At 37.1% G+C, this 27,575-nt stretch overlaps 1 protein-coding gene across 1 annotated transcript; it reads right to left on the reverse strand.

Moving 5' to 3' along the window:
* Window positions 1-905: 905 nt before the first annotated feature.
* On the reverse strand, window positions 906-26,962 carry oat (ornithine aminotransferase). The gene is made up of 10 exons (XM_007238989.4): window positions 26,853-26,962; window positions 16,237-16,452; window positions 13,653-13,877; window positions 12,368-12,463; window positions 10,880-11,007; window positions 10,633-10,755; window positions 9,468-9,596; window positions 5,204-5,317; window positions 4,902-5,046; window positions 906-3,840 (listed from the first exon to the last, which is right to left on the reverse strand). The coding sequence occupies exons 2-10, from the start codon at window positions 16,448-16,450 to the stop codon at window positions 3,680-3,682; spliced, it is 1,335 nt and encodes a 444-aa protein (XP_007239051.3). The 5' UTR covers window positions 16,451-16,452; window positions 26,853-26,962; the 3' UTR covers window positions 906-3,679.
* Window positions 26,963-27,575: the final 613 nt, after the last annotated feature.

Consider the following 27,575-nt stretch of genomic DNA (forward strand, 5'->3'; position numbering starts at 1 on the left):
TAACCCTTCTTTATGCTATTTGGGAGAAAATACAAACAAGCTCTTAGGCGGAAACGTCATGCTTTGACGTCATACTTAACATTGTTGATTATTAATGATTGATGATTGGGGTGGGGAAGGGGGGGGGGGTGATAAATTCCACATCTGGCTCGTTGGTCTAGGGGTATGATTCTCACTTTGGGAGTGAGAGGTCCTAGGTTCGAATCCCGGACGGTAATTAGCTCAAATGGTAGAGCACTCGCCTTGCATGTGAGAGGTAACGGGATCGATACCCGCATCCTCCAATCACACGTAGTGGAGTTCAACACCCATTTAAAGCTGTGGGATGGAAACTTGTTCGACTGCATGATATAGAACATTGAGTATGACATCACGCATGATGTTTCAGCCTGAGATTTATAAATAGCTCCCCACAGACGTGGTGCAGGTCGGGGGATGAGATCAAACGGTAGAGCGCTCGTTTAGCAAGCGGGAGGTAGAGGGATCGATGCCCACATCCTCCAATCACACGTTTTAAAAGGACGTTAAATCAACGTTTAAATGTATGACTTGTACCGAACGTTATTCCAGATACTTAAAGAATGTTGAATGAACGTTCTTTAACTATCTGGGATAACGTTCGGTACAAGTGATACATTTAAACGTTGATTTAACGTCCTTGTGCTATTTGGGAGAGAATAGAACCAAGCTCTTAGGCGGAAACGTCATGCTTTGACGTCATACTTATCTACGGCCCCTCCCGGGCTCCGTAGATATACGGGTTACACAGTCAACACAAATAATGGTTTTATTTGCCTTTTTGGGGTTCTATAAATCCCTAACTTGTAGCTCAGTTCTGTGTATAAAAACATAAAAAACTAAAATGATAAAATATAACCTTAAATAACAGAAAAGAAAGCACTCTGTTGACTCAGCAATCATTTATTTAAAGAACAATGAACCAAACAGTCTTTTTCAACCAGTCAAACTTTCCAGCTGCACGCTGTACAGATAAATAAGACCAGCCTGGACACTCTCAGGCTTCAGTAAAGCACACACACACACATTCACTCTCATGTACACACACCTTCAGAGAACAATACTACAATAACAAAAAAAAAACAGAATGCACTACAGTCTTTACACACAGCATTAAAGCACCGTCCATAATTATCTGGATATTTTTAAAAACAGATTTGTGTCCACGGAGACATAAAAACTTTGCATTAGCATATTAGCCCTGTAGGGGGCAATAATACCTCATCAACATAAAAATGAAGAAATCCCAAATTGAGCTATAGATCCTGTGTTGTGAACAAAGCAAATCAGTACATTTCACACTTGTATCTAAACAAATATCATACATTTATAAGAGAACCGTAAATGCATTTATTTATATGTTGAAACAAAATTTTCAGCAACCAAAACTCAAAAAACAAAAACCTCAGTTTTAAAAATATCTGGTACTTGTGGACAGTGCCTAAGTTAAAGACAAAACTCACTTTTTGAAAGCTTTTGTATTTCTACTTGGATCTCGACTACCCTCATAAACACTCCAAGCGTAAAAAAAATTAAAATCCATCCAAATATTTTCTGTGAATCAGTTTCGAAAGAGTTTGATGTCAGGAATCATATGCTTCTATAAGCCGTTTGGATGGTTTCTTTTATGTGACGTCACACAATAAGAAATCGTGAACAGATCCACCGTGGCACCACCCTTCACCTTTCAACTCCCACCAGAGCTCTACCCACTAGATCAGTTAAAGTTCTCTCATTTCGTTCTGCTGGTTGAGAACTTTAGACAGTACACAGCTGAATTATAGCCAGCAGACTTCGTCTGATGTAGGAATCTGTGGCAAGTCAGCAGATGAGGTTAAGCATGAACCAGCTTGTTTATGTTTTGCCATTAAGCACATCTCTATCTTGTGCAAAAAACAGGCATAATATGTCCTCTTTATCATGACTCAGCCTTTTCAGTATTCCAGTGTGTTCAGACTCCAGGAGCTTAGAAATAAAGCTTTATTACTTTATTATTACTAAATTCCTTAAAGCATTACCTTCATTTTAAACAATGTGAGTCAGTTTAACTTGGAGATTAAATTCAGTCCTGGACTAAACAACATTCAGAATAGAGATTCTCCACAGAAAGTAAACTACTAGGCCTAACTTCTCCAAGAGAGTATATATATATATATATATATATATATATATATATATATATATATATATACACATACACACACACAGTATATGTATATATGCGAAAGTTTGGACACCCCTGATTGAATTACAATGATGTTTCATGTGTAACAAAGCCAAATCCTCTGCTGTGACACAATTCTGTATGTTCTAATACAGTTACAGTTTACTATATTTACTCAGTTTAACAATTTCTTTTTCAAAACAATTGATTTTTTCAGCATTGATTTTAGTCATCCCTAGTATGAAAACACATGCATGCCATTTGAACAGGGGTGCAAAAACATATATCAGTCTATGTATGTACATATACATACATACATGCATACACACACACATACACTGAGATTTCAAATTTATAATATTTCAAGACATTTTGGTGATTATGATGTTTGATTATATAAAAGAAATTCATCATGAAGTTATTTTACGATATAAAGAGAAAGTAAATAGGCCAATAGAAATGCTCCTTTCCCTTTCATTGAAGGATTTTTAACTGTTGAACTTCAACATTCTGTAACCAGATCCAAATGTTCAGAAAACATTCAACCAAATAACATTCCTCCTTTTTTACTTGAGCAATAAATTAAAATATAAAACATGCATTCAATATGTAGATTTAATGCATACTTTCTTTTAATGCACATATTACTAAGTGCTCTAAGTTCATTTTGGTTTATTCACAGACTGATTGTTTTTTTTTCTTTCAGTATAATTTTCAGTTTGTTGAAATTCAGCAAACGGATAAAAAAACAGGGCTTTAGTCCCAGACTTGAACGCTATATACACTTAAAAACAAAGTGTCTAGATTAAACATTCCTTTTACATAGGAATAAAGCCGTTTAGACACACTCCCTTAATAGAATTCAAGAATTCAAGACTTCTCCATAAGTTCCTGCTGAGGTACAGCTCAGAAATCCACACTGAAGTTCATTTTAGATCCTGCAACAATAAAGCCAGTGATGTGGACTGGAATGAAGTGTGTTAGAGCAGTATAAACACATAAACATGTGTTTTTGTGTTGTATGTACTGGAAACGGAAGCTAGAAACTAGCAGCATCTGTTAAAATAAAATAAAAATAAAAAAAATCACATAGTCAAACACTGTCTGGGGTTCAGCTGACCTGTAGAGAACTTTAACCCTTCAGTATCCTGGATTTTTTTTTTTAAACCTTCAAAACTATCTTCAAACTATCTGTACCTGGTAAAACAAACACTCATCGATGTTTTTCTCTCTGGTCCTGGACTACAAAATATATAAGAGACACAAGTAAAGGATGTACATGATGCCCTTTCATGCAATTTAAATTACATATAGATTAATAAATGGGCGTTCAGTAGAAACATCAAGTCTCACACACACACATTCCTTCGCTGGGACTCCAGAGTGGTCTGCATGTTGATATTAATGTGGTCAGAACAGTTTTAATCTGTGTTTTTTTTTTTTTTTTTGAAAAACTGTTATTTACTTTGTATTGATGGTCAGAAGAAAGTAATCGGTTTAGAAAGAAAGGATGGTTCGCTGGATGATGTCGACGCACTCCCTGACCTCGTCTTCGTTTATAACGAGGGGTGGAGCCAGTCTGATGATGTCACCATGCGTGGGTTTGGCCAGCAGTCCGTTGTCCCGGAGTCGCAAGCACACTCTCCAGGCGTCGTAGTCTGAAAGAATGAATGAAAGCGAGAGAGAGAGAGAGTGAGAACACTGGAGAGTGCTCAGAGTGACACATGGTAATGGAGAGTTTTTAGTGGTGTTCACACTGCAGACACTGACTTCAGATTGAATTCTTGTGCCTGGGTGTTTTACAGGGCCATCCATGCCAAATCCAGTGGGTTTAGGAACAGCTTCTTTCCATGTCCTATCACTCTGCTCAATTCCACACTACACCCATTAACACTACTGCCCACATACAGTATATGACAAAAAATAAATTGCAGAATATTCCCTGCATTCTTTTTGTATTTAGTGACTTATAAATATGGCAAAATATAAAACCTAACCACCAAGTCACAAAAAATAAGAGACCACTTAAAAGTGAAGAGTTTCTTTGATTTTACCAAATTGAAAACCTCTGGAATATAATCAAGATGAAGATGGATGATCACAAGCCATCAAACCAAGCTGAACTGCTTGAATTTTTGCACCAGGAGTGGCATAAAGTTATCCAAAAGCAGTGTGTAAGACTGGTGGAGGAGAACATGCCAAGATGCATGAAAACTGTGAATAAAAATCAGTGTTATTCCACCAAATATTGATTTCTGAACTTTTAAAACATTATGAATATGAACTTTTTTTTTTTGCATTATTTGAGGTCTGAATATTTTTATTTGGAATTGGGGAGAAATGTTGTCTGTAGTTTATAGAATAAAACAACAATATTCATTTAACTCAAACATGTGTATAAAGTGTCTTTTTTAATAAACTACCTGTAGACTTTCAATGTTCTTAGTGCCTTGTTTTAAATGTGTTTCCTCAGAATTCTACTAATGAAGTCTAGAGCAACTTAGAGCTTGTTTATGTAAAAATAGCGATTTCTTTGCATGGTTACATTTATGCCCCCATCATTAGCATTGTAAGCCTATTGGGAGGATCAGCTAAAAGCTCTGTATTTCAGAATGCTGGAATGAACAGAATTGGGCTATTCTATAAAAGTTCATTCCATCATTATTTTCATTATACACAATATTATAGTGTTTCTCTTTTAGTGTAAAACCTGCCGTACCTTTAGTCTCCTTGATGACGATGGCGTTCAGCAGGCCTTTCCCCCGCACCGTTGTTACGATTTCTTTGGGCAGCTTGTTGAGCTCTGATCTCAGAATCTGTCCCATTTTCTCAGCGTTCTCTGCCAGCTTCTCCTCCTCCAGAACCTGTTCAGATCATGTTGTCAAAAATATACAGCATTATCAATCAAGGGATAAACTCACGGATGAGCAGCATAAAAACCTCAATCACATCATTGCACTCTGGACCTTTACAAACAAAAATAAAATACACTCTGGAGCAGAACGCTGCATGGATCCAGACCTGTAGAGCAGCCATGGCGACGCTGCAGGCGAGCGGGTTTCCTCCGAAAGTGGAGCCGTGCTCTCCTGGTTTAATGGTCAGCATCACTTCATCATCACAGAGCACCGCAGATACCTGTTACACAAACAACAGAGTTACACTACTGACTAATAATTGGCACAGTTACAGTGCTGACATCCTGAAGGCAGAGTCATACAGCTGAGTTGCAAAAGATGAAGCTATACTGCTGACACCTAAAGGGAGTTACAGCACTGGCAATCCATAGTGTCCTATGATTTCTGCATGGGGATAACGGAAATTGAAGAATAAAAGCGTCAGATATAAACACAGAATACACACCAAAGTACAAAAATCTAAAAATTCAATTAAATTATACAGTTTAAAATGACTACAGACGTGAAAACACCCTTTTACACTCAGCAAATTACGTTCTAATTCAGAAATCCTTAAAACCAAGCTGAGATGTTCAAAATAAAGTTAAAAATGTTTCTCATGCATTCTTTATTCCAGCGCACCACGTTGGTTTTTTACCCCCCCCCCCCCCAATATACAAGTATGTACTAGTATTTTAAGTGACACCACTAAGATAAAAAATAATAGCATTTTACATTTCTTACATTCATTCTTTTACTTAGAATTAAATATCCACTTTAAAAATTTGTGGCCTTAAAAAAGTGTGATTAATTGCAGTTAATCACAGAATATTGTTGTGATTAATCAAACGGACACCACTAATGCAAAATGATTAAATGCACATTTAGATTAATTAAATCACAGAGCATGTAATTAAACACATTATTTTTAAATTGCATAAAATCACTATTAAAAACCTAAAATTGAAAAAAAAAATTATAATAATAATTTAACGTTATTAGTCAAAAAATAAAATGTTAGCTGCTAATGTTAATGCAACGGAAGCAGTTTGGTCACCCAAATAAAAAGTAAAAAAAGTTTTCAGGAGAGAAATCAGTGTCAATTAACATCCAGCACTCATTTGACTTTAAAATATATATATATATATTTGAGAATTACATTTTTGTTTGCTTAACTTAGCTTTACTGATTTAGAAGGGAAACATGACAACACCACTGTTCCTTACTACTGTCTCCTAATGCGCCTTTTATGGAATGTAAAAAATATGGTACAATAAGATGGTGTACAGCAGCAACATTCCAAAAATGTGTCACTGTCCAAATACTGATGGACCAGAGCTTGTCTGTGTATGCGACGCATAGGGGCGCTACACTAGAGGGGGCGCCAAGTCGATGCCGGAAATTTATTTCTAGTCAGAATTTTTGTAAGAGCTGTTTGTTCATGTATGATAATACACAGGGGCGTCACCTGGCCTGGGATTCCGAGGCTTTAGCACCGAATAAATTTCCAGTAGCCCAGAATCGTTTCATTCAGCTCAGCTATATTATTAGTGAGGAGACGGGCCACTGTCCGCTGTGAATGGAAAATCTCCTAACGCAAATCACGGAGCCAGTTCAAGGATAAAGTTCCACCTTTCAGGAGAAACAGCCAATCAGTTTGCTGGTTTTGCAGAGCTCGGTGGCTAGTAGGGAACGCACCCCTTTTTTTTCATTGTGGCGCACCTGCAGGATAGGTGCTGTATTTACAATATAACAGATCATAACAAGTAAGTAAGTAGATGTTAGGGGGGGGGGTGCCGATAGTATGTTTGCATACACCTCAAAAAGTATGTAGTTGCACCCCTGGTACCATGAACATTAAGGACAGCAGCTCGTGAACAGGTTGTGCAGATTTAGGCTGCAGCGCTTTATTCAGACCTGAGCTGTGAGCAGCGATTTAGTCGTATAACAGGATGTGGGAGACACCGCAGGGTGCATCACGTGTTGGAACACATTAGTGTAAGCTTTTCTGAGCTCAGATTAGTGTTGTGACTGTCGTCTCCACAACACACGCATCACACGTCACACTCACGCATCTCTGACCTGTTGTTCTGGGTGTGTGCACTGCTGGGATTAGTGGAAAAGTTACGCCCTACTGAGTTTGATTTCTTGTTTACTACAATATTTACACATTAAGTACAAGGACTTTTACCTGATACAGGTCTCAACAACACTACTATTAGTACTACTAATATTGAACATGATATATAAGATGTATTATATAAATACAGCTGTGAAAAAAAGAGACCACTTAAAAATGATGAGTTTCTTTGATTTTACCAAATTAAATACCTCTGGAATATAATCAAGAGGAAAATGGATGATCACAAGCCATCAAACCAAACTGAACTGCTTGAATTTTTGCACCAGGAGTGGCATAAAGTTATACAAAAGCAGTGTGTAAGACTGGTGGAGGAGGCTTTTTCCACCAAATATTGATTTCTGAAATCTTAAAACTTGTTGAATATGAAATTGTTTTATTTAAATTATTTGAGTTTATTATTTCAGTCATTTCTCATTTTCTGTAAATAAATGCTCTAAATAACAATAATTTTATTTGGAATTTGGAAGAAACATTGTCCATAGTTCATAGAATAAAACAAAAATGTTCATTTTACTCAAACATAAACCTATAAATAGCAAAATCAGAGGAACTGATTATTTTGAAAGTTTTTTTTCCCAGAACTATATATTGCCTTTTGTTTCAAAAAGGAAAAAATAGTGACAGCATCTATTGTTCTCCAGTTGTGTCTCTTAAGATCTGCAGTAGAAATCAGAAAACCTAACCACATTCCACTGGAAGTGAGCAGTGAATGTGCTCATGTTTACGATGATAACTCCTGTGTTTGTAGTACAAATTCTTCATATTCTGCATTTCCCAGATGTCCACCACTGAGAACCTGCTGTTTCTAACATTTTCCACTGTTTGTCCTACAACACTGCAGAGTACTGAGCTCTGCAGTGCTGCTCCCCTGAATTCAGTCTCAGCACCAGCTGGCACTAAAACACAGCCATTTAAATCAGAGTAGCTGTGGCAGATGGGCATTATAATGTGTTTTCCTGAAGTTTCCTCTCTTTGTTTGGGGTATAATTGGCTATTTAGCTCATGCTTTCCATTGGAGAGTGTCCAAAGTCCACTGCTAACAGGGTGCTTGTTTAAAGAGCACAGTGTGTCCCTGACTACCAGCCCAGTGAGATGCATCATAACCAGAATCTAAATGAGCCTCTGAGTGTCTCCACCTGCTCAGTGTGTGTTTATTATCCACAGAGTCTTCAAAATCTATATAACTGTGCATTGTAAAAAAGACTAGCTCAGACAAGATCTCCACTACTTTCTTCACTATATGAAATTCTTCTTTCTTTTAGTGTATTTTTGTTTATTTGCACATGTACAAATTAATCTGTTCTCTCACTCTCTCTCGCTCGTTTGGGCTGTCTTTAGCTCTTTCACGCTGCCTCTTGCTCGCTCACGCTGTCTCTCACTTAATCAGGCTGTCTCTTGCTAATTTGCGTTATCTCTCACTCAATCAGGCTGTCTTTCGCTCACTCGGACTGTCTCTAGCTCTCTTACTCGCGCTATCTCTCTCGCCAACTTACGCTGTCTCTCGCTCGCTTGGGCTGTCTTTAGCTCTCTCGTGCTGTCTATCTCACTAACTCTCTCTGTTTCTCGCTCGCTCTGGCTGTCTCGCTCACTCGAGCTGTCTCTCGCACGCTTGGGCTGTCTTTAGCTCTCTCGTGCTGTCTATCTCACTAACTCTCTCTGTTTCTCGCTCGCTCTGGCTGTCTCGCTCACTTGGGCTGTCTCTCGCAAGCTCGGGGTGTATCTCGCACGCTCGGGCTGTCTCTTGCACGCTCTGGCTTTCTCTCGCTCACCCGCACCATCTCTCGGTAACTTGCGCTGTCTCTCGCTCACTCGCACCGTCTCTCGGTAACTCACGCTGTCTCTCGCTAACTCATGCTGTCTCTCGCTCGCTCGGGCTGTCTCTTGCTTACTTGTGCTGTCTTTCGCTAACTCACGCTGTCACTCCTTAACTCGCGTTGTCTTTCGCTCTCTCGATTTTGCTAACTTATGCTGTATCTTGCTCACACTGTCGCTACCTCACGCTCACTCTCTTGCAAACTCAAGCTGTCTCTCGCTCACTCATGTTATCTCTCACTCATTTTCTCACTCACTTGCGCTGTCTCTCGCTCACTCAAGCTCTCTTTTCTTCGCTGGCAGTCCATAAACATGAACAGTGTTTAACATTAGTACAGAGTATGAATCTGTTCTCAGAACCTAACCTAACCAAACATCTCTTATTTCTCTTATTAGCTGTTCTTTCTATAGTAGATATAGAGCTGTATCTACTCACAGGGTAGACTCCCCCAGAGAGAGCTTTTCCCAGAACCACCAGGTCCGGTCTCACGGCCTCATGGTCCACAGCCAACCTGCGACCTGTCCGAGCCAAACCCGTCTGAACCTCATCAGCAATGAACAGAACCTGTAAACACACAAAACACACACACATTTAGACCACTAACAAGAACTCGCTAACAATGCTCAGAACAGCAGCACCATTCCACATACATATGAGTTTTATATCCATTGGTCCACACCCTATGATGCGCCCACTTCTGAATAGGTATGAACCGTTTGTCTTAACCCATAAGAGCCCAGATCCAACTAGAAATGGAAGGTTTGTAAAAGAAGAAGCTGAAGAAGAAGTAGAAGAAGAAGAAGAAGAAGCAGCAGTTAAAGAAAAAAAGAAGTAGTAGAAGAAGAAAAATAAAATGCAGAAGACACAGAAAAAGCTGAAGAAGCAAAAGGAGAAGAAGAAGCAGAAGAAAAAGAAGATACAGAAGACACAGAAAAAGCTGAAGAAGTGGAAGAAGTAGAAGAAGAAGAAAAAGAAGACACAGAAAAAGCTGAAGAAGAAGCCAAAAAAGAAGCAGAAGAAGAAGCTGAAGAAATAGAAGAAAAATAGGAGGAAGAAGAAGCAGCTGAAGAAGAACAAGAAGCTAAAAAAGAAGAGGAGGAAAAAGAAAGCAGCTAAAGAAGCAGAAGACGAAGAAGCAGCAGCAGAAGAGGAGTAAAAAGAAGCAGCTAAAGAAGAAGAAGAAAAAGAAGAAGAAGATGCTGAAGAAAAAGCCGAAGAAGAAGAAGAAAAGGAGGAGGCAGAAGAAGCTGAAGAAGAAGAAGAAGCCAAAGAACAAGAAGAAGAAGAAGAGGCAGAAGAAGAAAAATGGCTTTGCTATACTCTCCATCTGCAACATAACATCCTTTACTTAACATAACATGACAGTCATTTTTTTAATCAAATGTATAATTATTGTAATTATCACCTTTCTGTTGGTGCTGTAGGATACTTGTGTTCAGTAATCTGGAAAAGAATTGCTGACAGACCTGACAGACTAAAGTATACAATGTTCTTTCCACCCACAGAACTCCTAATCCTCTAAAACAACAAACCAGTTCTGCAGTCCTCAGAAACTGTGTGTGTGGGTGTGTGTGTAGAACTGCACAGGTGTGTTACTTACATTATGTTTAGTGCAGAGCTCGCGCACTTTCGTCAGGTAACCCGGGTCCGGCACCATAACACCAGCTTCACCCTGGATGGGCTCCACCATGAACGCTGCCACGTTCGGATCCTGCAGAGCTTTCTGTACATAAACACACACACAGTTAACAAAAGAGAACTATGAGAGAAAATACAAGGAGATGTGTGTTTCTAATAATGTGGCCACTATATAAACTGGGACAAAGAGACAATGAAAGCAGTGGTACCTCCAGAGCAGAGAGGTCATTGTAGGGCACCAGCTCAAATCCCGGCATGAATGGACCAAAACCATCATAACTGCTGGGGTCAGTGGAACTGGAGATAGCTGCCATTGTACGCCCCCAGAAATTACCCTCTACATGAAGAGAGAAAGAGAGAGAGTGTGTCTACTTGTAATTAACTCTATATAACATTAGAATACTAAACCCAAATAAACATAAAGTCAGTGTTCAGTGAGAGTGTCTACCTGTAATTAAATCTATATAACATTAGAATACTAAACCCAAATAAACCACATAAAGTCAGTGTTCAGTGAGAGAGTATCTACCTGTAATTAACTCTATTATATAACATTAGAATACTAAACCCAAATAAACATAAAGTCAGTGCTCAGTGAGAGTGTCTACCTGTAATTAACTCTATATAACATTAGAATACTAAACCCAAATAAACATAAAGTCAGTGTTCATTGAGAGTGTCTACCTGTAATTAACTATTATATAACATTAGGATACTAAACCAAAATAAACATAAAATCAGTGTTCAGTGAGAGTATCTACCTGTAATTAACTCTATAGAACATTAGAATACTAAACCCAAATAAACAACATAAAGTCAGTGGTCAGTGAGAGTGTCTACCTGTAATTAACTCTATATATAACATTAGAATACTAAACCCAAATAAACAACATAAAGTCAGTGTTCAGTGAGAGTGTCTACCTGTAATTAACTCTATATAACATTAGAATACTAAACCCAAAGAAACAACATGAAGTCAGTGTTCAGTGAGAGTGTCTAGCTGAAATTAACTCTATATAACATTAGAATACTAAACCAAAACAAACATAAAGTCAGTGTTCAGTCAGTGAGAGTGTCTATCTGTAATTTACTCTATATAACATTCGAATACTAAACCCAAATAAACAACATAAAGTCAGTGTTGAGTGAGAGTGTCTGCCTGTAATTATCTCTATATAACATTAGAAAACTAAACCAAAACAAACAAAGTCAGTATTCAGGCAGTGAGAGTATTTACTTGTAATCAACTCTATATAACATTACAATAAAAATTAAGTCAGTGGTCAGTGAAAGTGTATACCTATAATAACAATATATATGATTAGAGTAAAAATAGTCAGTTGTCAATGAGAGTGTTTATCTGTAATTAACTCTATATAACATTAGAATAAACTCTAATACACAATATAGTTACAGCCTTACAGATAAACAATCTCTAAAGATATTTGGACAGTACTACAGATCTATACAGATATATACATGCTTATATAACTAAAACCTGGACTTTAATCATATAATTCTGAAAATGTTTAGCTAGTTTAACAGAGACAGGTTTTCTATTGTATGACTGCTGGAAATTTGGATGTTCCATTTCATGCGTACTGGCTAACTGTTAGCCCTCCAGACAAACAAACACAATTATACATTGATTAAAAGAAGATCTTTAACTTCTCTGTGGTTAAAATAACATTACTTGCCTGCAAAGATGATCTTTGCCTGATACTTGGGAACGCCCTTCACAGTGTACGCCCATTTACGCGCCAGCTTACAGGCAGTCTCTCCACCCTCAACACCTACAACATTCAAGACCAAGAGCAGAACAATTATAAAAATGAAAAAATCAATTAGAATTTTTTTTTCCTGATCACATTATGAAATCAATGGTTTGGATGCTGCCGTAAGGTATAGGGGAAATATAGTAAATATTAGAGACCAGAGATTTCTAGGAACTAGGGGTGGAAAAAAAACGATTCTGAATCAATTCACAAACGCCAAAAATAAATTAATGTATGCATTTTGCATAATGGTCACGAATTTTGACCTACAAACATGATTGTAGGCTTCTAAAGTGTGTTCTATGTTCTAAAGTGCACACATCATTTGATCCCACATTTCCCTTATGTTTGTCTGTGTGAGTGTGTTCATACTTTTAAAGGTCTCCTTCCGCTAAAATCCACTTTTTTTGTTGTTTGTGAAATACTATAGGTCTCTCATGCTGCATATGCATGCTGCATATAAAACTCTTCCTCAGGCTCCCTTGTCTGCATTAGATAGTAAAAGAAACTCCTCAGAAATACAGGTTGATCAGAGAGATGTAAATGTCAAATCCTGTCTTTCTTTAGAGACCGCCAATTCAGTGAAATAAAGTAGGGCTAAATATAAACACTTGATGGCTCAATCATACATTTTAAAAATAATAAAGAAAAAACAATGGAGTGAGACCTTTAAAGAAAAGTAATATTAGTAATATCCTATTAGTAATAACCCCTAATAGGAACAAAGTAGAACTTTTCTTCACTACTGTACTTAAGTAATAAAATGTTCAAAAATCTGGTTTGAATCCCATTTATGTAGCTTCCCATCAACTGCCAGAGCCCTGAGAGACAATTGACTTTGCTCTCTCTGGGAAGGTAGATGGCGCTCTCTCCCCATATCACTCCAAAGGGTGATGTTGATCAGCACAGGGCGTCTGTGAGCTGATGTATCGGAACCCAGTCGCTGCACTTTCCTCCAACTAGTGATAGAGAGAGTCCTAAAGAGTGGGTTGGGTAACTGGCCGTGTAAATTGGGGAGAAAATGGGATAAAAACTTATTACTTAAACAGATTTTACTGCCATTCAGATACTAATGGTATTTTATTTATAGACCGTCCTCAAACAATAAAATGAATAATAAACTACATTTGTGTAGATAGAAAAGTTTAAAGTTGATCTATCCAGAAATGACTGCTGTTCCGTTATAATCAGAGGAAATTAACCAGACCTGTGTTCATGGGCAGAACTTTGTCGTATCCGAACAGGTTGGTGATGTACTCCTCGTAGGCTCCCAGCATGTCATTGTAGAAGGCTCTGGAGGTCAGGGTCAGTTTGGAGGCCTGGGCGTTCAGAGCAGCAATGATTTTGGGGTGGCAGTGGCCCTGGTTAACAGCACTGTACGCACTGAGGAAGTCATAATACCTGCGGCCCTCAACATCCCACATGTAAATACCTGAAACGGACAAGACGGCCACATAATACACATTAATAACCAACACAATGTTTCATTTAATACAACTTATTATTATCTGAATAATCTAACTGTACTGTACAGTGACATGGGATAGAAGTATGTAAAATGTTTAGGAAGTGTTACCTCAGGGACCTGTATAAATTGTGAGGAGTTATCCTGTAAGTAAGGCTGAACATTGGCCAGTGTGCTCATGGCAAGGCCAGTTGGAGTGAGGTCTAATAGTAGGTGCAGATGAATGAGATGTTCTATATCTGAAATTGTGCAGGTATTTTTTTTTATCATTCCTCGATCCACAAGTCAAGTGTGTACCAGGAATACAACATGGAAGGCATTACCACCCGCAGTGTACTGTGCAGTGGATGGTGATTAACATTCAGTGCAGGAAACACCACACCTACAGCTCTGGAAAAAAAAATCACCACTTAAAAATGATGAGTTTCTTTGATTTTATCAAATTGAAAACCCCTAGAATATAATTAAGAGGAAGATGGATGATCACAAGTCACCAAACCAAGCTGAACTGCTTGAATTTTTGCACCAGGAGTAAAGGCATAAAGTAATCAAAAAGCAGTGTGTAAGACTGGTGGAGGAGAACCTGCCAAGATGCATGAAAACTGCCTTGCCTTGCCTTGTTTTTTTTTGTTGCATTTTTTGAGGTCTAAAAGCTTTTTTTTGTTATTTCTGACATTTCTCATTTTCTGCAAATAAATGCTCTAAATTACAATATTTTTATTTGAAATTTAGGAGTAATGATGTCTGTAGTTTATAGAATAAAACAACAATGTTAATTTTACTCAAACATATACCTATAAATAGCAAAACTAAAGTGGTCTATTAATTTTTTCCAGAGCTGTTTATCCCAAAGGTCACTATAGAGTAGGGTTGTCACGATACCAAAATTTTGACTTCGATACCGATACCAACTGTAGTATCACGATTCTCGATACCAAAACGATACTTGGAAGAAAAAAAAAACAATAAAAATATCTGAACATAAAATGTTTATTTTTGATTGGACTGAACAATCGGTGCAAACGTTTTTATTCTAAAATGAAACATTTGAACAAAAAACAAGTTTCGTTATTATAACCTTAACTATAACATAATTATCTAAACACTTCCTAAAAACTAAAACCTCTTCTTTTCTGAAACTACACTGTGGGAAGTTTCTTTGCCTGTTTAAGGTTCTTAGCCAGGAAAACAAGTGTGTCCACATGGTCTTCTGTCAACCTTGTTCTCCTTGGACTGCAGATTAACCACACGTGCGTTATCACATGCAGCCTCGAAAATTACGCTTTTAATAAGGAGATAAAGTGGATGTTATTTTTTTTCTGCCTCAGTTTATTTCATGCGCTGTTTGTATATAATTGGGGATTGCAGGAGACTGGATTGATGGATTCTCTTAAGTCTGGTTTTGAAGGTAAGAGCGTGGGGGAGCCGCTGGTGGGGGTTGAGGGGGTGGAGGGAGTGACCTGAGGTAACCCTGCAGCGAAAAACAAGCAGCTTTTAACTCTGAACACGCGCTGTGACGCGCTCTTTCAGCTCTAATTCAGGAACCGTACATCCTACAGTAAAACGGAGCGAATCCGGAGAGACAGACGGTTCGAATGGTGTATAACATGTCCGCATTCGATCAAATATGGACGTACGAGAAACGGAAATATGAAAATTATGATTTCATATTTTCAGAAGCAAGGCATATTTCGCCCTAAATGTTTATTTTCTGAAAGGAGATCCAGCTAAATAGGCTAGATAACTGAAAAGCCGAGATTCTAAGCTTTAAAATGGCATATTGGGTGTCTATATTGAACCTATAACTATTCATAAACACAGCCAGATATTAAATATTATAAATTTGCCCACACTTCACTCCTCGCGCCCGTTTTGTCCACAAGTCGCGGACGAGAGACATCTGTTATTTTAGACGTCGCCATTCTACACTCGCCGCTGCTCTGCTGGCTTGCGCGTGCGTGTGTCGCTCAAGCGAGTCAAATGAATCGATTCACACGTGAATCGATTCATTTGTTCAGAACACTAAGTTTATCTGAATCCTGCCACACCGACTGCTGCGGTGTGAATCAGTTTTCTTATGAACTGAATCAAATCGCGCCTACTAATTTGACTCATTTGAAGCTAGTGACTGGGCTATATAGTATCGAAAGCATCGAACGCTAAAGAACCGAATCGTTTGTGATGACGTAGTATCGAAAAAGAATCGAACCTTCGGTACACCGTGCAACTCTACTATAGAGTTAATTAGCTTTCATGGAACACGGCAAAAATCACTAGCCTAAGGTCAGTGGGTGTATACAGGCTGGTGTCTGGACTGGGTACTGACCCTCTCCTCTCTCCAGGGCTACGGGTAGAGGGTGGTAGTTGTGCGCTCCGTAACGATCCTCACGAGCGTACACTTCCTCTGAGGTCAGCTGACGCTCCGCGCGCTTAGCCTGAGATGCTACATAAGAGGCCGTCCGCGTCCCAGAATGCACTGCGCGGCTCAGGGAGGGGGCGACATTGCCCAGGTGGGTCAGACGAGTCAGCATGCCCTGCATTTCTGAAACGAGAGAAGGGTTATTAAAATGAGTTATTATTTATAATAGTAGTGTACAGTGAGCAGAAGCACAAGAGACATTCAGAGTTTCTTATAATGCAGAGAGTGGGTAGATGCTGGCTTTATAGTAGGAGTAGTGTAACACAATCCTGTTTTGGCTGTGCTGTGCTGTAATTATCGTGGTTTTTATGTAGGGAGTGATTTGTAAAAAGTACATCTTGCACTCAGAGTAATCCACCTTTACAATAGGCTAATCCAGTACCTGTTTTTTAACTGTTGAGAAAAAGGGCTGAGTCACAGTGTTGATGTTCCAAAAACACTGACAGTCTGACAGTATTCTAATAATATGCTATTATAAAGAGCCACAATATGAAATCAGATTTATTAGAATCACTGCCACGAACACCAAACAGCCACAACATTAGCACCACTGTCAGGTGAAGAGAAAACATTGACTATTAGGGATCAACTAATAACTTTTTTTAGTTAGGATACCAATTTTAATATCAAAGCTTGTGTATTAGTCAGTATTTAATACTATTGTTGGACTTTTAATTAGAAAATTTAGGTCACCTCCTCCTTGTCCTGCTCCTAAATAAACAGGGTCCACTATGTTCAGAAACCTGATCACTAGGAGTGTGCCATATCATATCGTACACGACAATATCTGCAAATGTTTTGAATATCGTGAACGATATTATACCCTGAAGTATCGTGCAGTATCACCCACCCCTAATTATCACATCAGGGTTCTACTTTTTTATTGTTTTTAGCAAAAGAAAAAATCCCACTGTTCTTATTTCCCATTATAGATTAACTAGAGACATTTGAAGTGCATTATTATTAGTATCATGACATTCTGGATCATTGACTTCTGTTACAAATCTGATAAAATTATTGTATTTTTTTATATCTCAGTCAGAGGTGTGTCATATCATCGTATGCAATAATGAAATTTAATTTTAATTTTGTTGCAGTAGTGTATTCATGATTTATTTATTTTTCAGTGTTTTGTCATATCGCCAAGAGTATCGTTATTGTGAAAATACCATGAAATATCGTGATATTATTTTAGGGCCATATTGCCCATCCCTAATGATCACTACACAACATTTTGATGAAAACAGGAAAAATAAAATACTACAGAAAGAAAGATAATACAGTGGCTTGCAAAAGTATTCGTACTCCTTGAACATCTTAATATTTTGTCCCATTACAACCACAAACATGAAAATATTTAAGAGGAATCTAATGTGAAAGACCAACACAAAGTGGCATACAAAAAAAATGGAAAGAAAATTGCATTTTGGCCAATAAGTTCAATTTTGGTCTCATCTGACCAAAGCACCTTGTTCCACATGTTAGCTGTGTCTCCAACATGGCTTCTGGCAAACTGCAAACCAGACTTTTTATGGTTTTCTTTTTACAATGGTTTTCTTTCTGCCACTCTTCCAGAAAGACCACATTTGAGCAGTGCACAACTAATAATCTGGACAGATTCCCCCACCTGAGCTGTAGATCTCTGCATTTCGTCCAGAGTCACCATGGGCCTGCATGGCTGCATCTCTGATCAGTGCTCTCCTTGTTCGGCCTGTAAGTTTAGGTGGACGGCCTTGTCTTGGTAGGTTTACTGTACAGCTGTGCCATCCTCATTCCATTTCCAGATAATGGATTGATCAGTTCTCTGTGAGATGTTCAAAGCTTCGAAAATCTTTTTTATAGCCTAAGCCTGCTTTAAACTTCTCCACAACCTTATTCCTGACCTGTCTGGTGAGCTCTTTGGACTTTCAATTGTATACCACTTTGTGTTGGTCTTTCACTTTAAATTCCAATTACATATATTTATGATTGTGGTTGTAATGTGACTTAATATGGAAAAGTTCAATAGGTATGAAAACTTTTACAAGCCACTGTATTTTATTTGCTTGTAAAACTAGAATATTCACGATTTAAACGTAATGTATATTCTGGCTAATCAGAAGCTAATCTCGCTAATACACTCGCAGAAGCATACATAGTAGATATAGGCCCAATCCCATTTCTGTGGTGTACCCCTACCCCTTGTTTTTGAGTTTAATGCTTTCCATTAAAACATAGTTAGAAGAGAAAGGGGTGAAAACCTCCCACTAAGAATTGGGACCCCTTTTAGGCACTCAATGCAGATATAACTATAGAAGTGAAGCGCTAAAGTTCAGTAACCTAGCTGCTGGTTAACTAGTTAACTTTAGGGCATCATAAGTCTTCAAAAAAGGGGGCAGGCTATTAAATATCGTCTATTCCTTAATTTCTTTGTGATGGGGAGCAGAAATAAGATTTTAATAGCTTTAATTTCATTTTATTTTTCCATTCCACCTTAACTTCTGCAGCCTGTGCCTTCTGTAGCGCTATTTAAGGTGGACTGAGAAAGTTAGCTAGCTAGCTAGCTAGCCACTGAGATGAACTCCTAGCAAGAAAATGGCCATCAAACATTGAAACGACATATTAAACTATTAAAATACTGTAATTTAGGGGAGTTTCTTTGGTCACTTGTGGCGCCATCTAGCCAGTGATTCTCATCCCTCTGTTTTGAGTGTGCTTCTGAAAAATCTCAGAATTGAGGTGTAGGGGAAAGTTTTAGGCCTACACGATCCAAGGGATGAAATGGGCTTAAGCCAGAGTGACATACATAACAGTCACTGCAAGAAATATGTTGCATATATAGTTTAGGATATATATTTAGGATGTTTTATGAACTCTGCTGACCTCAATCTCTCTATACATTTAGGCAGAGACTAGTTTAATAATTATGGAGGCTCCACCCATAGCACAACTTTCCCCATAGCACTGAAACAGGTCTTCTGGCTGTTCTGCGCATCAGCAAATCTCATTCATACACAACAATAGCGCTTTTCAACAGGCCTCAACCGGCTCCCATCACAGCTAATCCCAGCCAATCACCATTCAGCCATACATCAGGAACGTATATCTGCAGAGTGAGCACTCGCCTCACAATGCAGCACTACATCAACACTACCCCCAGAACCTACAGATGCATGATACAGCATTGATGATGAACTCTGGCCTTCAGAACAACAGCCCAGAACTGACAGTGTGGAGTGTGAGCAGAGAGTGAGGACTAGCTTCAGTGTCACTGTGGATATCTTCTCAGAACGCTGTGTTTAATTATGTACACAGGAAAAAACAGCCCTGTGTAGATCCGGTTACAATCTGAGAAACAGTCTGCCCATTTCACACTCACCAAAGTTTACACTCCCAACTACAATCTCAACAGGTTTAAACACGCCATTATTCACTTTATTAAATTTAACTAACTTTTCAGCTCCTAATTCAATTCAGATTTAACCTACTGAATCATCAGCTATTAAATTAATACATCTATTAGGTTAATTCAGTTACTGATTCAATTCAGACTACTGTTTAAAAAAATACTTTCATTCAATTTAAACAATTAATTCAGTTCAGCTACTAATTCAATAAAACTACTAATTCAATTCAAATACTGATTCAGTACAACTATTCAATTAACATTTAATACAACCATTCATTTATTGCAGTCACAGATTCTATACAACTATTATATCAATTCAACAACTGATTCAGTACAACTAATAATTCATTTTAGAAACTGATTCAATACAACTTAATTTATTTTAGCAACTGATTCAATACAACTATTAATTCATTTCAGTAACTGATTCAATACAACTTAATTCATTTTAGCAACTGATTCAATACAACAATTAATTCATTTCAGTAACTAATTCAATACAACTTAATTCATTTTAGCAACTGATTCAATACAACAATTAATTCATTTCAGTAACTGACTCAATTCAGCTACTGATTCAATACAACTATTTAATTCATTTCAGCAACTGATTCAATACAAAAATTAATTAATTTTAGAAACTGATTCAATACAACTATTGATTCATTTCAGTAACTGATTCATTTCAGCTACTGATTCAATACAACTATTAACTCATTTCAATAACAAATTCAATACAACTATTAATTTGTTAGCAACTGATTCAATACAACTATTAATTGATTTCAGTAAATTATTTAATACAACTATTAATTCATGTTAGCAACTGATTCAATACAACTATTAATTCAATTCAGCTACTGATTCTATACAACTTATAATTTCAGCAACTGATTTAATACAACTATTAAATAAATGTATCTGATGATTCTTTACAGCCACTGATTTAATTTGGCTGTTGATTCAATAAAGCTACAGATTCTATTCAGCTTTGGATTCAACACAAAGTTTCATTAAATATCTTTATTACAGATCTTCACACTTCTGGTGTTGGGAGCACTGTGACTGGCTAGTGATGGGGTGAGTTTATATAAACTGGGACTGAGTAATTGTCCTTGAATCAATAAATCATTTAAACTGTTTAATCTTCTATCCTGAAATTCTGTCCAGTTTTTCCACAGTGTTGATCTGTTGGACTCACTTAGATCCCTGAACTCATTCTAACCTCAGTTACTGTCTGACTGTCCTCTGACTGGACACCTCCTGACCCAGCCTCACGCCCCCTCAAACCAGGAGCACCGCTAGATTAAACATTTACAGACTCGGACGTCAGCGACCTTCTATGAATCTGTGTGATTACGCAGCAGGATGGACCCCTCAACCTCTGTGGGGGGCAGTGACCTCTCCACTGTGCTCGATTGGCCCATTAAAATTGGTCAAGGGAAGACGATAGGCTACTGTGCCTCTGCCCCCTTACACACACCCCCAGGTCCGCCTGCCAGTGGCTAAATAAAGACAAGCTAAAAGTCCTACACGTGGACACACAGTCACAAGGCTGTAACACCAGGGATAAGGCTGACACTAGGCCCACAAATGGCTAAGATCAATGTAAATACGCTGAAACAACGTCATTTTCCCTCTGGGATCAATAAAGTATCTATCTACCTATCTCTAGCTTATTTTTTGTCTCACACTGCAAATAACTACTGAAGTCATCCAGACTAGGAAGGAAAATGAATAAAAGTGTTAAACAAACCATAATACTCTGTGAAGCATTTAGGTGGCTCTTATTTGGGGGCTGTTAACTTGCAGTTTTTGAGGCTGTGTAACTCTATACAAACTTATCCTGTACAACAGAGGTATCTCTTGAGCTTCCTTTTCTAGGGTGGCCCTGATGAGAGCCAGTTTCATCGAAACATTTTTGATGGTCTTTGTGACTGCTGTTGTGGGTACTTTTATGAAATTCTTGATTTTTTTTTTAGATTGACTGACCTTAATTTCTTACAGTATTTTACATTTTACAGTATTTTACAGTATTATTTCTTTACTAAGTTGAGTTGTTTTTGCTATACTATGGATTAGAACATGTCAAAATGATTATTTACTGTATACCAGCTCTACTAATGCTCTCAAATACATTAAAAGGCAAGACATTTAGCCCAGTCATTCATTGTAACTTTACTTTTTACTGACTGAGAAAATGTCATATCATCTAAGAAAGAGGTGTTACTTTGAAGAATCTAAAATATAAAACATATTCTGGTTTAAACTGTTTTGGTTCATAATAATTACATATGTGCCATATTATATTGTGTGCAATAAAGTCACCTGTATTTTTGAATATTGTAAACAATTTTATACGCTGAAATATCTTGATATATCACTCACTACTAATTATCACATCAGGGTACTACTTTTTTGCTTTTTTTAGCAGAAGAAAAGATTATATCTGTCCAGTATCATTTATTTTACTTTAATCCTGGATATATGGAGATATCTGGAGTGCATTATTTGTATCATGATATTCTGGATTATTGACTTCTGTTACAATCTAATACAAATATTTTATTTTTTAATATCTCAGCTAGGAGTGCGCCATCATATCATATCACATCGAATGCAATAGTAAAATGTATTTTTTTTTATTTTGTTGCAGTAGTGTATTCTTGAATTTATTTTTTTATTCATTGTTTTGTCATATCGCCAAAAGTATTGTTATCGCGTAAATACCATAAAATATTGTGATATTATTTTGGGGCCATAATGCTCACCCCCTCCATTGACCTTGCATAGTATCTCAGTATTACAAAGATCCTAATATTTTGACCATGACCTTGGTGCACTAGTACACTCCTAATCAGACCTGTGGTAAAGGTTGGGCTCTAGACTGGCATATGGCCTTCTGCCAGAAATTGCAGCACACCAGTGCAAATACCCAATAGAACAGCCAGACCTTGAGTGTATTATTGCGTAATTACATATTTAAAAAAAACATACTGTGCTGTCTTCCACCAAAGGCACAAGTCAGCTATTGGTCCCATTGACTGCACAAGTGTTCACTAGTGTTTTTACCAGTGTCCACATCTGATTGCTTATTTTTCATATATTACTAAACATACAGCTCTGAAAAAAATAAGAGATCACTTCAGTTTTTGAACCAGTTTCTCTGATTTTGCTATTTATAGGTTTATGTTTGAGTAAAATGAACATTGTTGTTTTATTCTATAAACTACAGACAACATTTCTCCCAAATTCCAAATAAAAATACTGTCATTTAGAGCATTTATTTGCAAAAAAATAGAAATGGCTAAAAAAAAAAAAAAAAGATGCAGAGCTTTCAGTTCTCAAATAATGCAAATGAAACAAGTTCATATTCATTAATCACAGTTTTCATGCATCTTGGCATGTTCTCCTCCACCAGTCTTACATACTGCCTTTGGATGATTTAACGCCACTCCTGGTGCAAAAATTCAAGCAGTTCAGCTTGGTTTGAAGGCTTGTGATCATCAGATTTTCAATTTAAAAAAACAAACAAACTCATGAATTTTTTTTCAGAGTTGTACATATTAGGGGTGTGATAAGACACTCATCTGCTGAGACGAGACGAGACGGGACACAATATTGGGTTCATGAGACGGGAACTAGACTATAACAATATATTTGTTTTATTTATAAGTTGAAACATATGAGAGAAAATATTAATTTATTAATAATTTAAATAATCATCTTGTTATGTATGTCAATCAGTTTTTACTCGGATTATGAATTATAAATTATTTAATATATGCAGTAAAGTACAGAACAGTATGCAGGTGCAGTAGCTGGTTTTACCATAAACTGAACAACTCTCTCCGGTACAATCTCACATTAGTCTCTTTAGACTCAGAAATGTTGTCAGAAGCCCCATATCTAACCAACCCACCCCCAAGGAAGGGTTTGTATTTCAATGCCCCCTGCTTTGGGGCATTAAAAAGTTTAATTTAAAAATCTACATGATAATGTGAGTGTCTGCAACAGGACAATGGCCCTAAAAACCGAAACAATTCCCCAACAGAATGACTTAAGAAAAAAGTAATCTGTCCTTTAAAGTGTCTAAATTAGCTTAGCTTAGATCTCAACCCTATAGAGATGCTATTGATTGACTTGAGGCATCCAATAAATAAGACAGAGTTAAAGTTCTGCTATGAAGAATGGGCTAAAATTCCTCCTAAATGTTGAATAGGCATGTTCAGTAAAGACCTGTAAGAACATATTTTGTTGTGTGTCATTATTTTGGGCACATTATTTTTAGACACTTCTGTGCCCAGGTGCATAAAACACCTTAAGTTTAATTATAAACCTTAACGGAAGACATTAAACTACCAGGAAACAGTAAAGGATTTACTGAAGTGAAGGTTCCACTTTAATCATGACAATGACTCACCATTAAAAATAACTTTTAGAGAGCCTTTGTTGCTAATATATTGCATCTGTCACTAGATTAAGCAACCTTAAAGAACCATTTATTTGTAAAAACAGTTGAATTTAATTATCATTACACCCAAAAATCGCATGTTATTTAAAAAAAAAATTAAAGGCATCCTAGCTTCTTTGACATTTTTTAGGAACAACAAATGTAATGTTACTATACAATATATTTTTTAAAAATACAAAAAAAGAAATATAATTACTTAAAAATATGTTTAGATATAAATTAATGTACTTTCTACATACAGTACCAGCCTAAAGTTTGGACACACCTCTTTTCATTCAATGTGTTTTTTTTTGTTTTTATATTTGTTTGTTTTTTACATTGTAAATTTAGTATTAAAGATATTAAAAACTTTATAGGAACATGTATAACATGTATAATCACTCATAAACAAAAAGTGTTAAACAAATTAGTTTTAACAAATATGTTTTATACTTTAAATTCTTCTAAGCAGTCACATTTTGATTTGATGACATAGGCTACGTTCACATTACAAGCCACATTGCTCAAACCCGATTTTTTGCTCAGATCTTGAAGGTTCACATTCATAAATGTAAGTGAGCTGTATCTGAGTGTAATGTGAACAAATCTGTCCTTGAAATGCTGCCTCACATGCGCACATTGATACTTGTATAAAGTCTCCTTCTTCACCAACAACAAAAATTTGAGAAGCGATTTGTAGCTTTATTAAGGTAAATGGATGTTAGCAGCTCATATGTGGAGCATATTTTGCTGCAGTGGAGAAACAGTAAACAGCTGGTCTGAAGTACATGCTCAGGTGGAGATGGTGAAAAAAGGCCAGGTGGTTTGCTTTTGCTGTTTTTGCAGCAAAAAAATCATATTTGAGTCATTTCAGCCTGGTAATGTGAACGTAGTCATGAGTGCATATTAATTATCTCAGTACATTCTCAGTGGCTTTATAAGGTAAAGTTACCTGGAATAGATTTTTCAGCGTCCTTACGGAGTTTCTAGAGGTGCAGAGGTGTAGTCACGATATTTTTTTGTAAACAATATGTTGTCCCCAAAATGATTGCAACCAACGATATTATTAGAATTTTAAGACCATTACATGCCACTAATAAAACTATATATAACAAAGAAATTACACCTTTTTAAAGGCAATAAACATTTTCCTTTCCTGTTATCACAAAAATGGCTATACATGGCTTTATACTTGATCATCATGATTTTATGTAATCATCATGACAGGTATAGTTGGCTGGTGATATTTTTCTTTACTACATAGTTCCATATGTGTCTCTTTAATAGGTTTTTATTGATTTAATATTTATCTACAATGTAGGAAATAATTTAAACAAAGAAATAAAAAAAAACACTGAATAAAAAAGGTGTGCCCAAACTTTTGTCTGGAACTGTGTTACGCCCTCGCTATGTTTTCCTGTGTTTTCCCCGTTTCCTAGTGTGTCCTAGTACTTTTCCATCACGTGTGTGTAATTTGTAGCTCCGCCCCGTTACCTGTTTCCCCAGGTGTTCAGTGTTTCATGTTACTATTAATAGCCCTCCTCTGCCACCTTGTCCTCCGTCGGTCTTTGCACCTTCCTACGTTGTCTGTCACGTCACGTCCTAGTTATAGTTTTGCCAAGTTTCTAGTTCTTTTTTTAGTTTGTATTATTTGCTTATATCTCGTGTTTGTTTATATCCCTTGTTTTGTATATATTTATGTATTTATCCTTTGTATATATATCCCTATCCCTGTTTAGTTATTATCTGTTTAGTTTAGCTACTTATCTGTTTAGTTTAGCTCTTTGTTTGTTTTCCCTGTTTGTTTATGTACATATTTATATTCGTTATTCCCCTGTTTGTTTATTTGTTATTTATTAAAAGTCTGGCCTTACCCGCATTTAAATCCGCCTCCCGTCTCATCCCCGCGTTACAAACTGTATATGACCTAATATATTTTAAGCTATATATTTTTAGATGTGGGTGTGGATCTCACGTTTCTTGCAATCCAGCTGATCTGCTCATCACAGGCAACCAAACCTGTTCCATCACCTGAAATTTTCATCTTACATAACATCTGGCACGTCACTGTATAGCTGAAATCTGTACAGTTTCACTAAGAAATAACGTGGCTTTATATCTGCAGGGTTTATAACTACACATTTTGTCGGCCAAAATTAATTAAAACATCCTTTAAAATATTTAATATACTCGACTCTGATTAACTTTAGATTTTCCTAATGAAAATACTAGCTATAAAGCTGTATTCATTTTTGGAATTATCCGTTCCACCTTAAATGGGGCAGCAGTGCCATTCAGAAGCCTGGGCACTATTTAAGGTGGAACGAATGATTTCAAAAAGAGTGCTAAACCGCTAGCTAACATTAATCTTTGAACATAAAAAAAACACCTTAATTAATCCAGGAACCGATATATAAGCTCCAAAATATAATAAAAAGTACAAATATTAACATTTAGCCTGGGGCTGGAGCTTTCCGGAGGTAACTGCGGAGCCACCGACGATGAAAGCCGGCCAAAGAGGCGCCCGTGCCGGCAACACCTGCAGCTGCGCGCCGCTCCATCAATTTTAGTATTACCGGAGATTTCAGCCTAAACGAGGCAAATTTTCCACCCGTATCGCTCACAGGGGTCCTAACAAAACCTATCTAACTGTAGTCTGACTATAAAGCGATTTATTCTTACCGTAAAAGAGTTTAGAATAAGGGATGATACTTCCTTGTCCAGCCGCTGTGTGAGTGAGGGTAGGTGGGTGTGCGGGAGGCCAACGTGGCTGACTGCATGTCCGCAGATGGAGCTGCTTTTATAAGCTGCTGTTGCATCATCTGCTCTAACCCCTCTGCTGGCTACATTCTGCGGGCTGTGGTGCGTGATTTTGAAGGTAGAAATGGGTGAATTTAAAATAAAATCTAAGAATAATTCACAACACTGTGTTCGGCGCGTTTTTAATCAAATACTTAGTATTAATAATGTCATCAGACCTTCAGAAAGACATTATAGATGTTTATATTGGTAGAATTGCATCATATTCACACATGGACATATGAAAAACTGGACTGAATGTATGTTTTACTTGCTTTTTCATAAAAACTTGCTTTTTTACAAACAGACATTTTTATTGAATACATTTCATTTTTAAAATCCCAGTAGGCATATCAATACATACAATACATTTACCTCAGCGGTGCTATTCAAATCATACCTTTACCTCAGCAGTGCTATTCCAATCATACCTTTACCTCAACAATGCTATTCTAATCATAAGTTTACCTCAGCAGTACTATTCCAGTCATACATTTACCTCAGCAATGCTATTCTAAACTTAAATGTATGTCAGCAGTGCTATTGTAATCATACTTTTACCTCAGCAGTGCTATTCTAATCATACATTTACCTCCGCAGTGCTTT

Source organism: Astyanax mexicanus, chromosome 15 (genome assembly GCF_023375975.1).
Source record: "Astyanax mexicanus isolate ESR-SI-001 chromosome 15, AstMex3_surface, whole genome shotgun sequence".
NCBI classification, from domain to species: Eukaryota; Metazoa; Chordata; class Actinopteri; order Characiformes; family Acestrorhamphidae; genus Astyanax; species Astyanax mexicanus.

Excerpts from the sequence above, each read along its gene's own strand:
- oat (XM_007238989.4), bottom strand. The coding sequence starts at position 16,450 with ATGCAGGGCATGCTGACTCGTCTGACCCACCTGGGCAATGTCGCCCCC. Across the intron at positions 12,464-13,652 it reads AGTTCTGCCCATGAACACAG|GTGTTGAGGGTGGAGAGACT; the intron begins GTCTGGTTAATT and ends TGAATGTTGTAG. Across the intron at positions 3,841-4,901 it reads CGTCATCAAGGAGACTAAAG|ACTACGACGCCTGGAGAGTG; the intron begins GTACGGCAGGTT and ends TCATTCTTTCAG.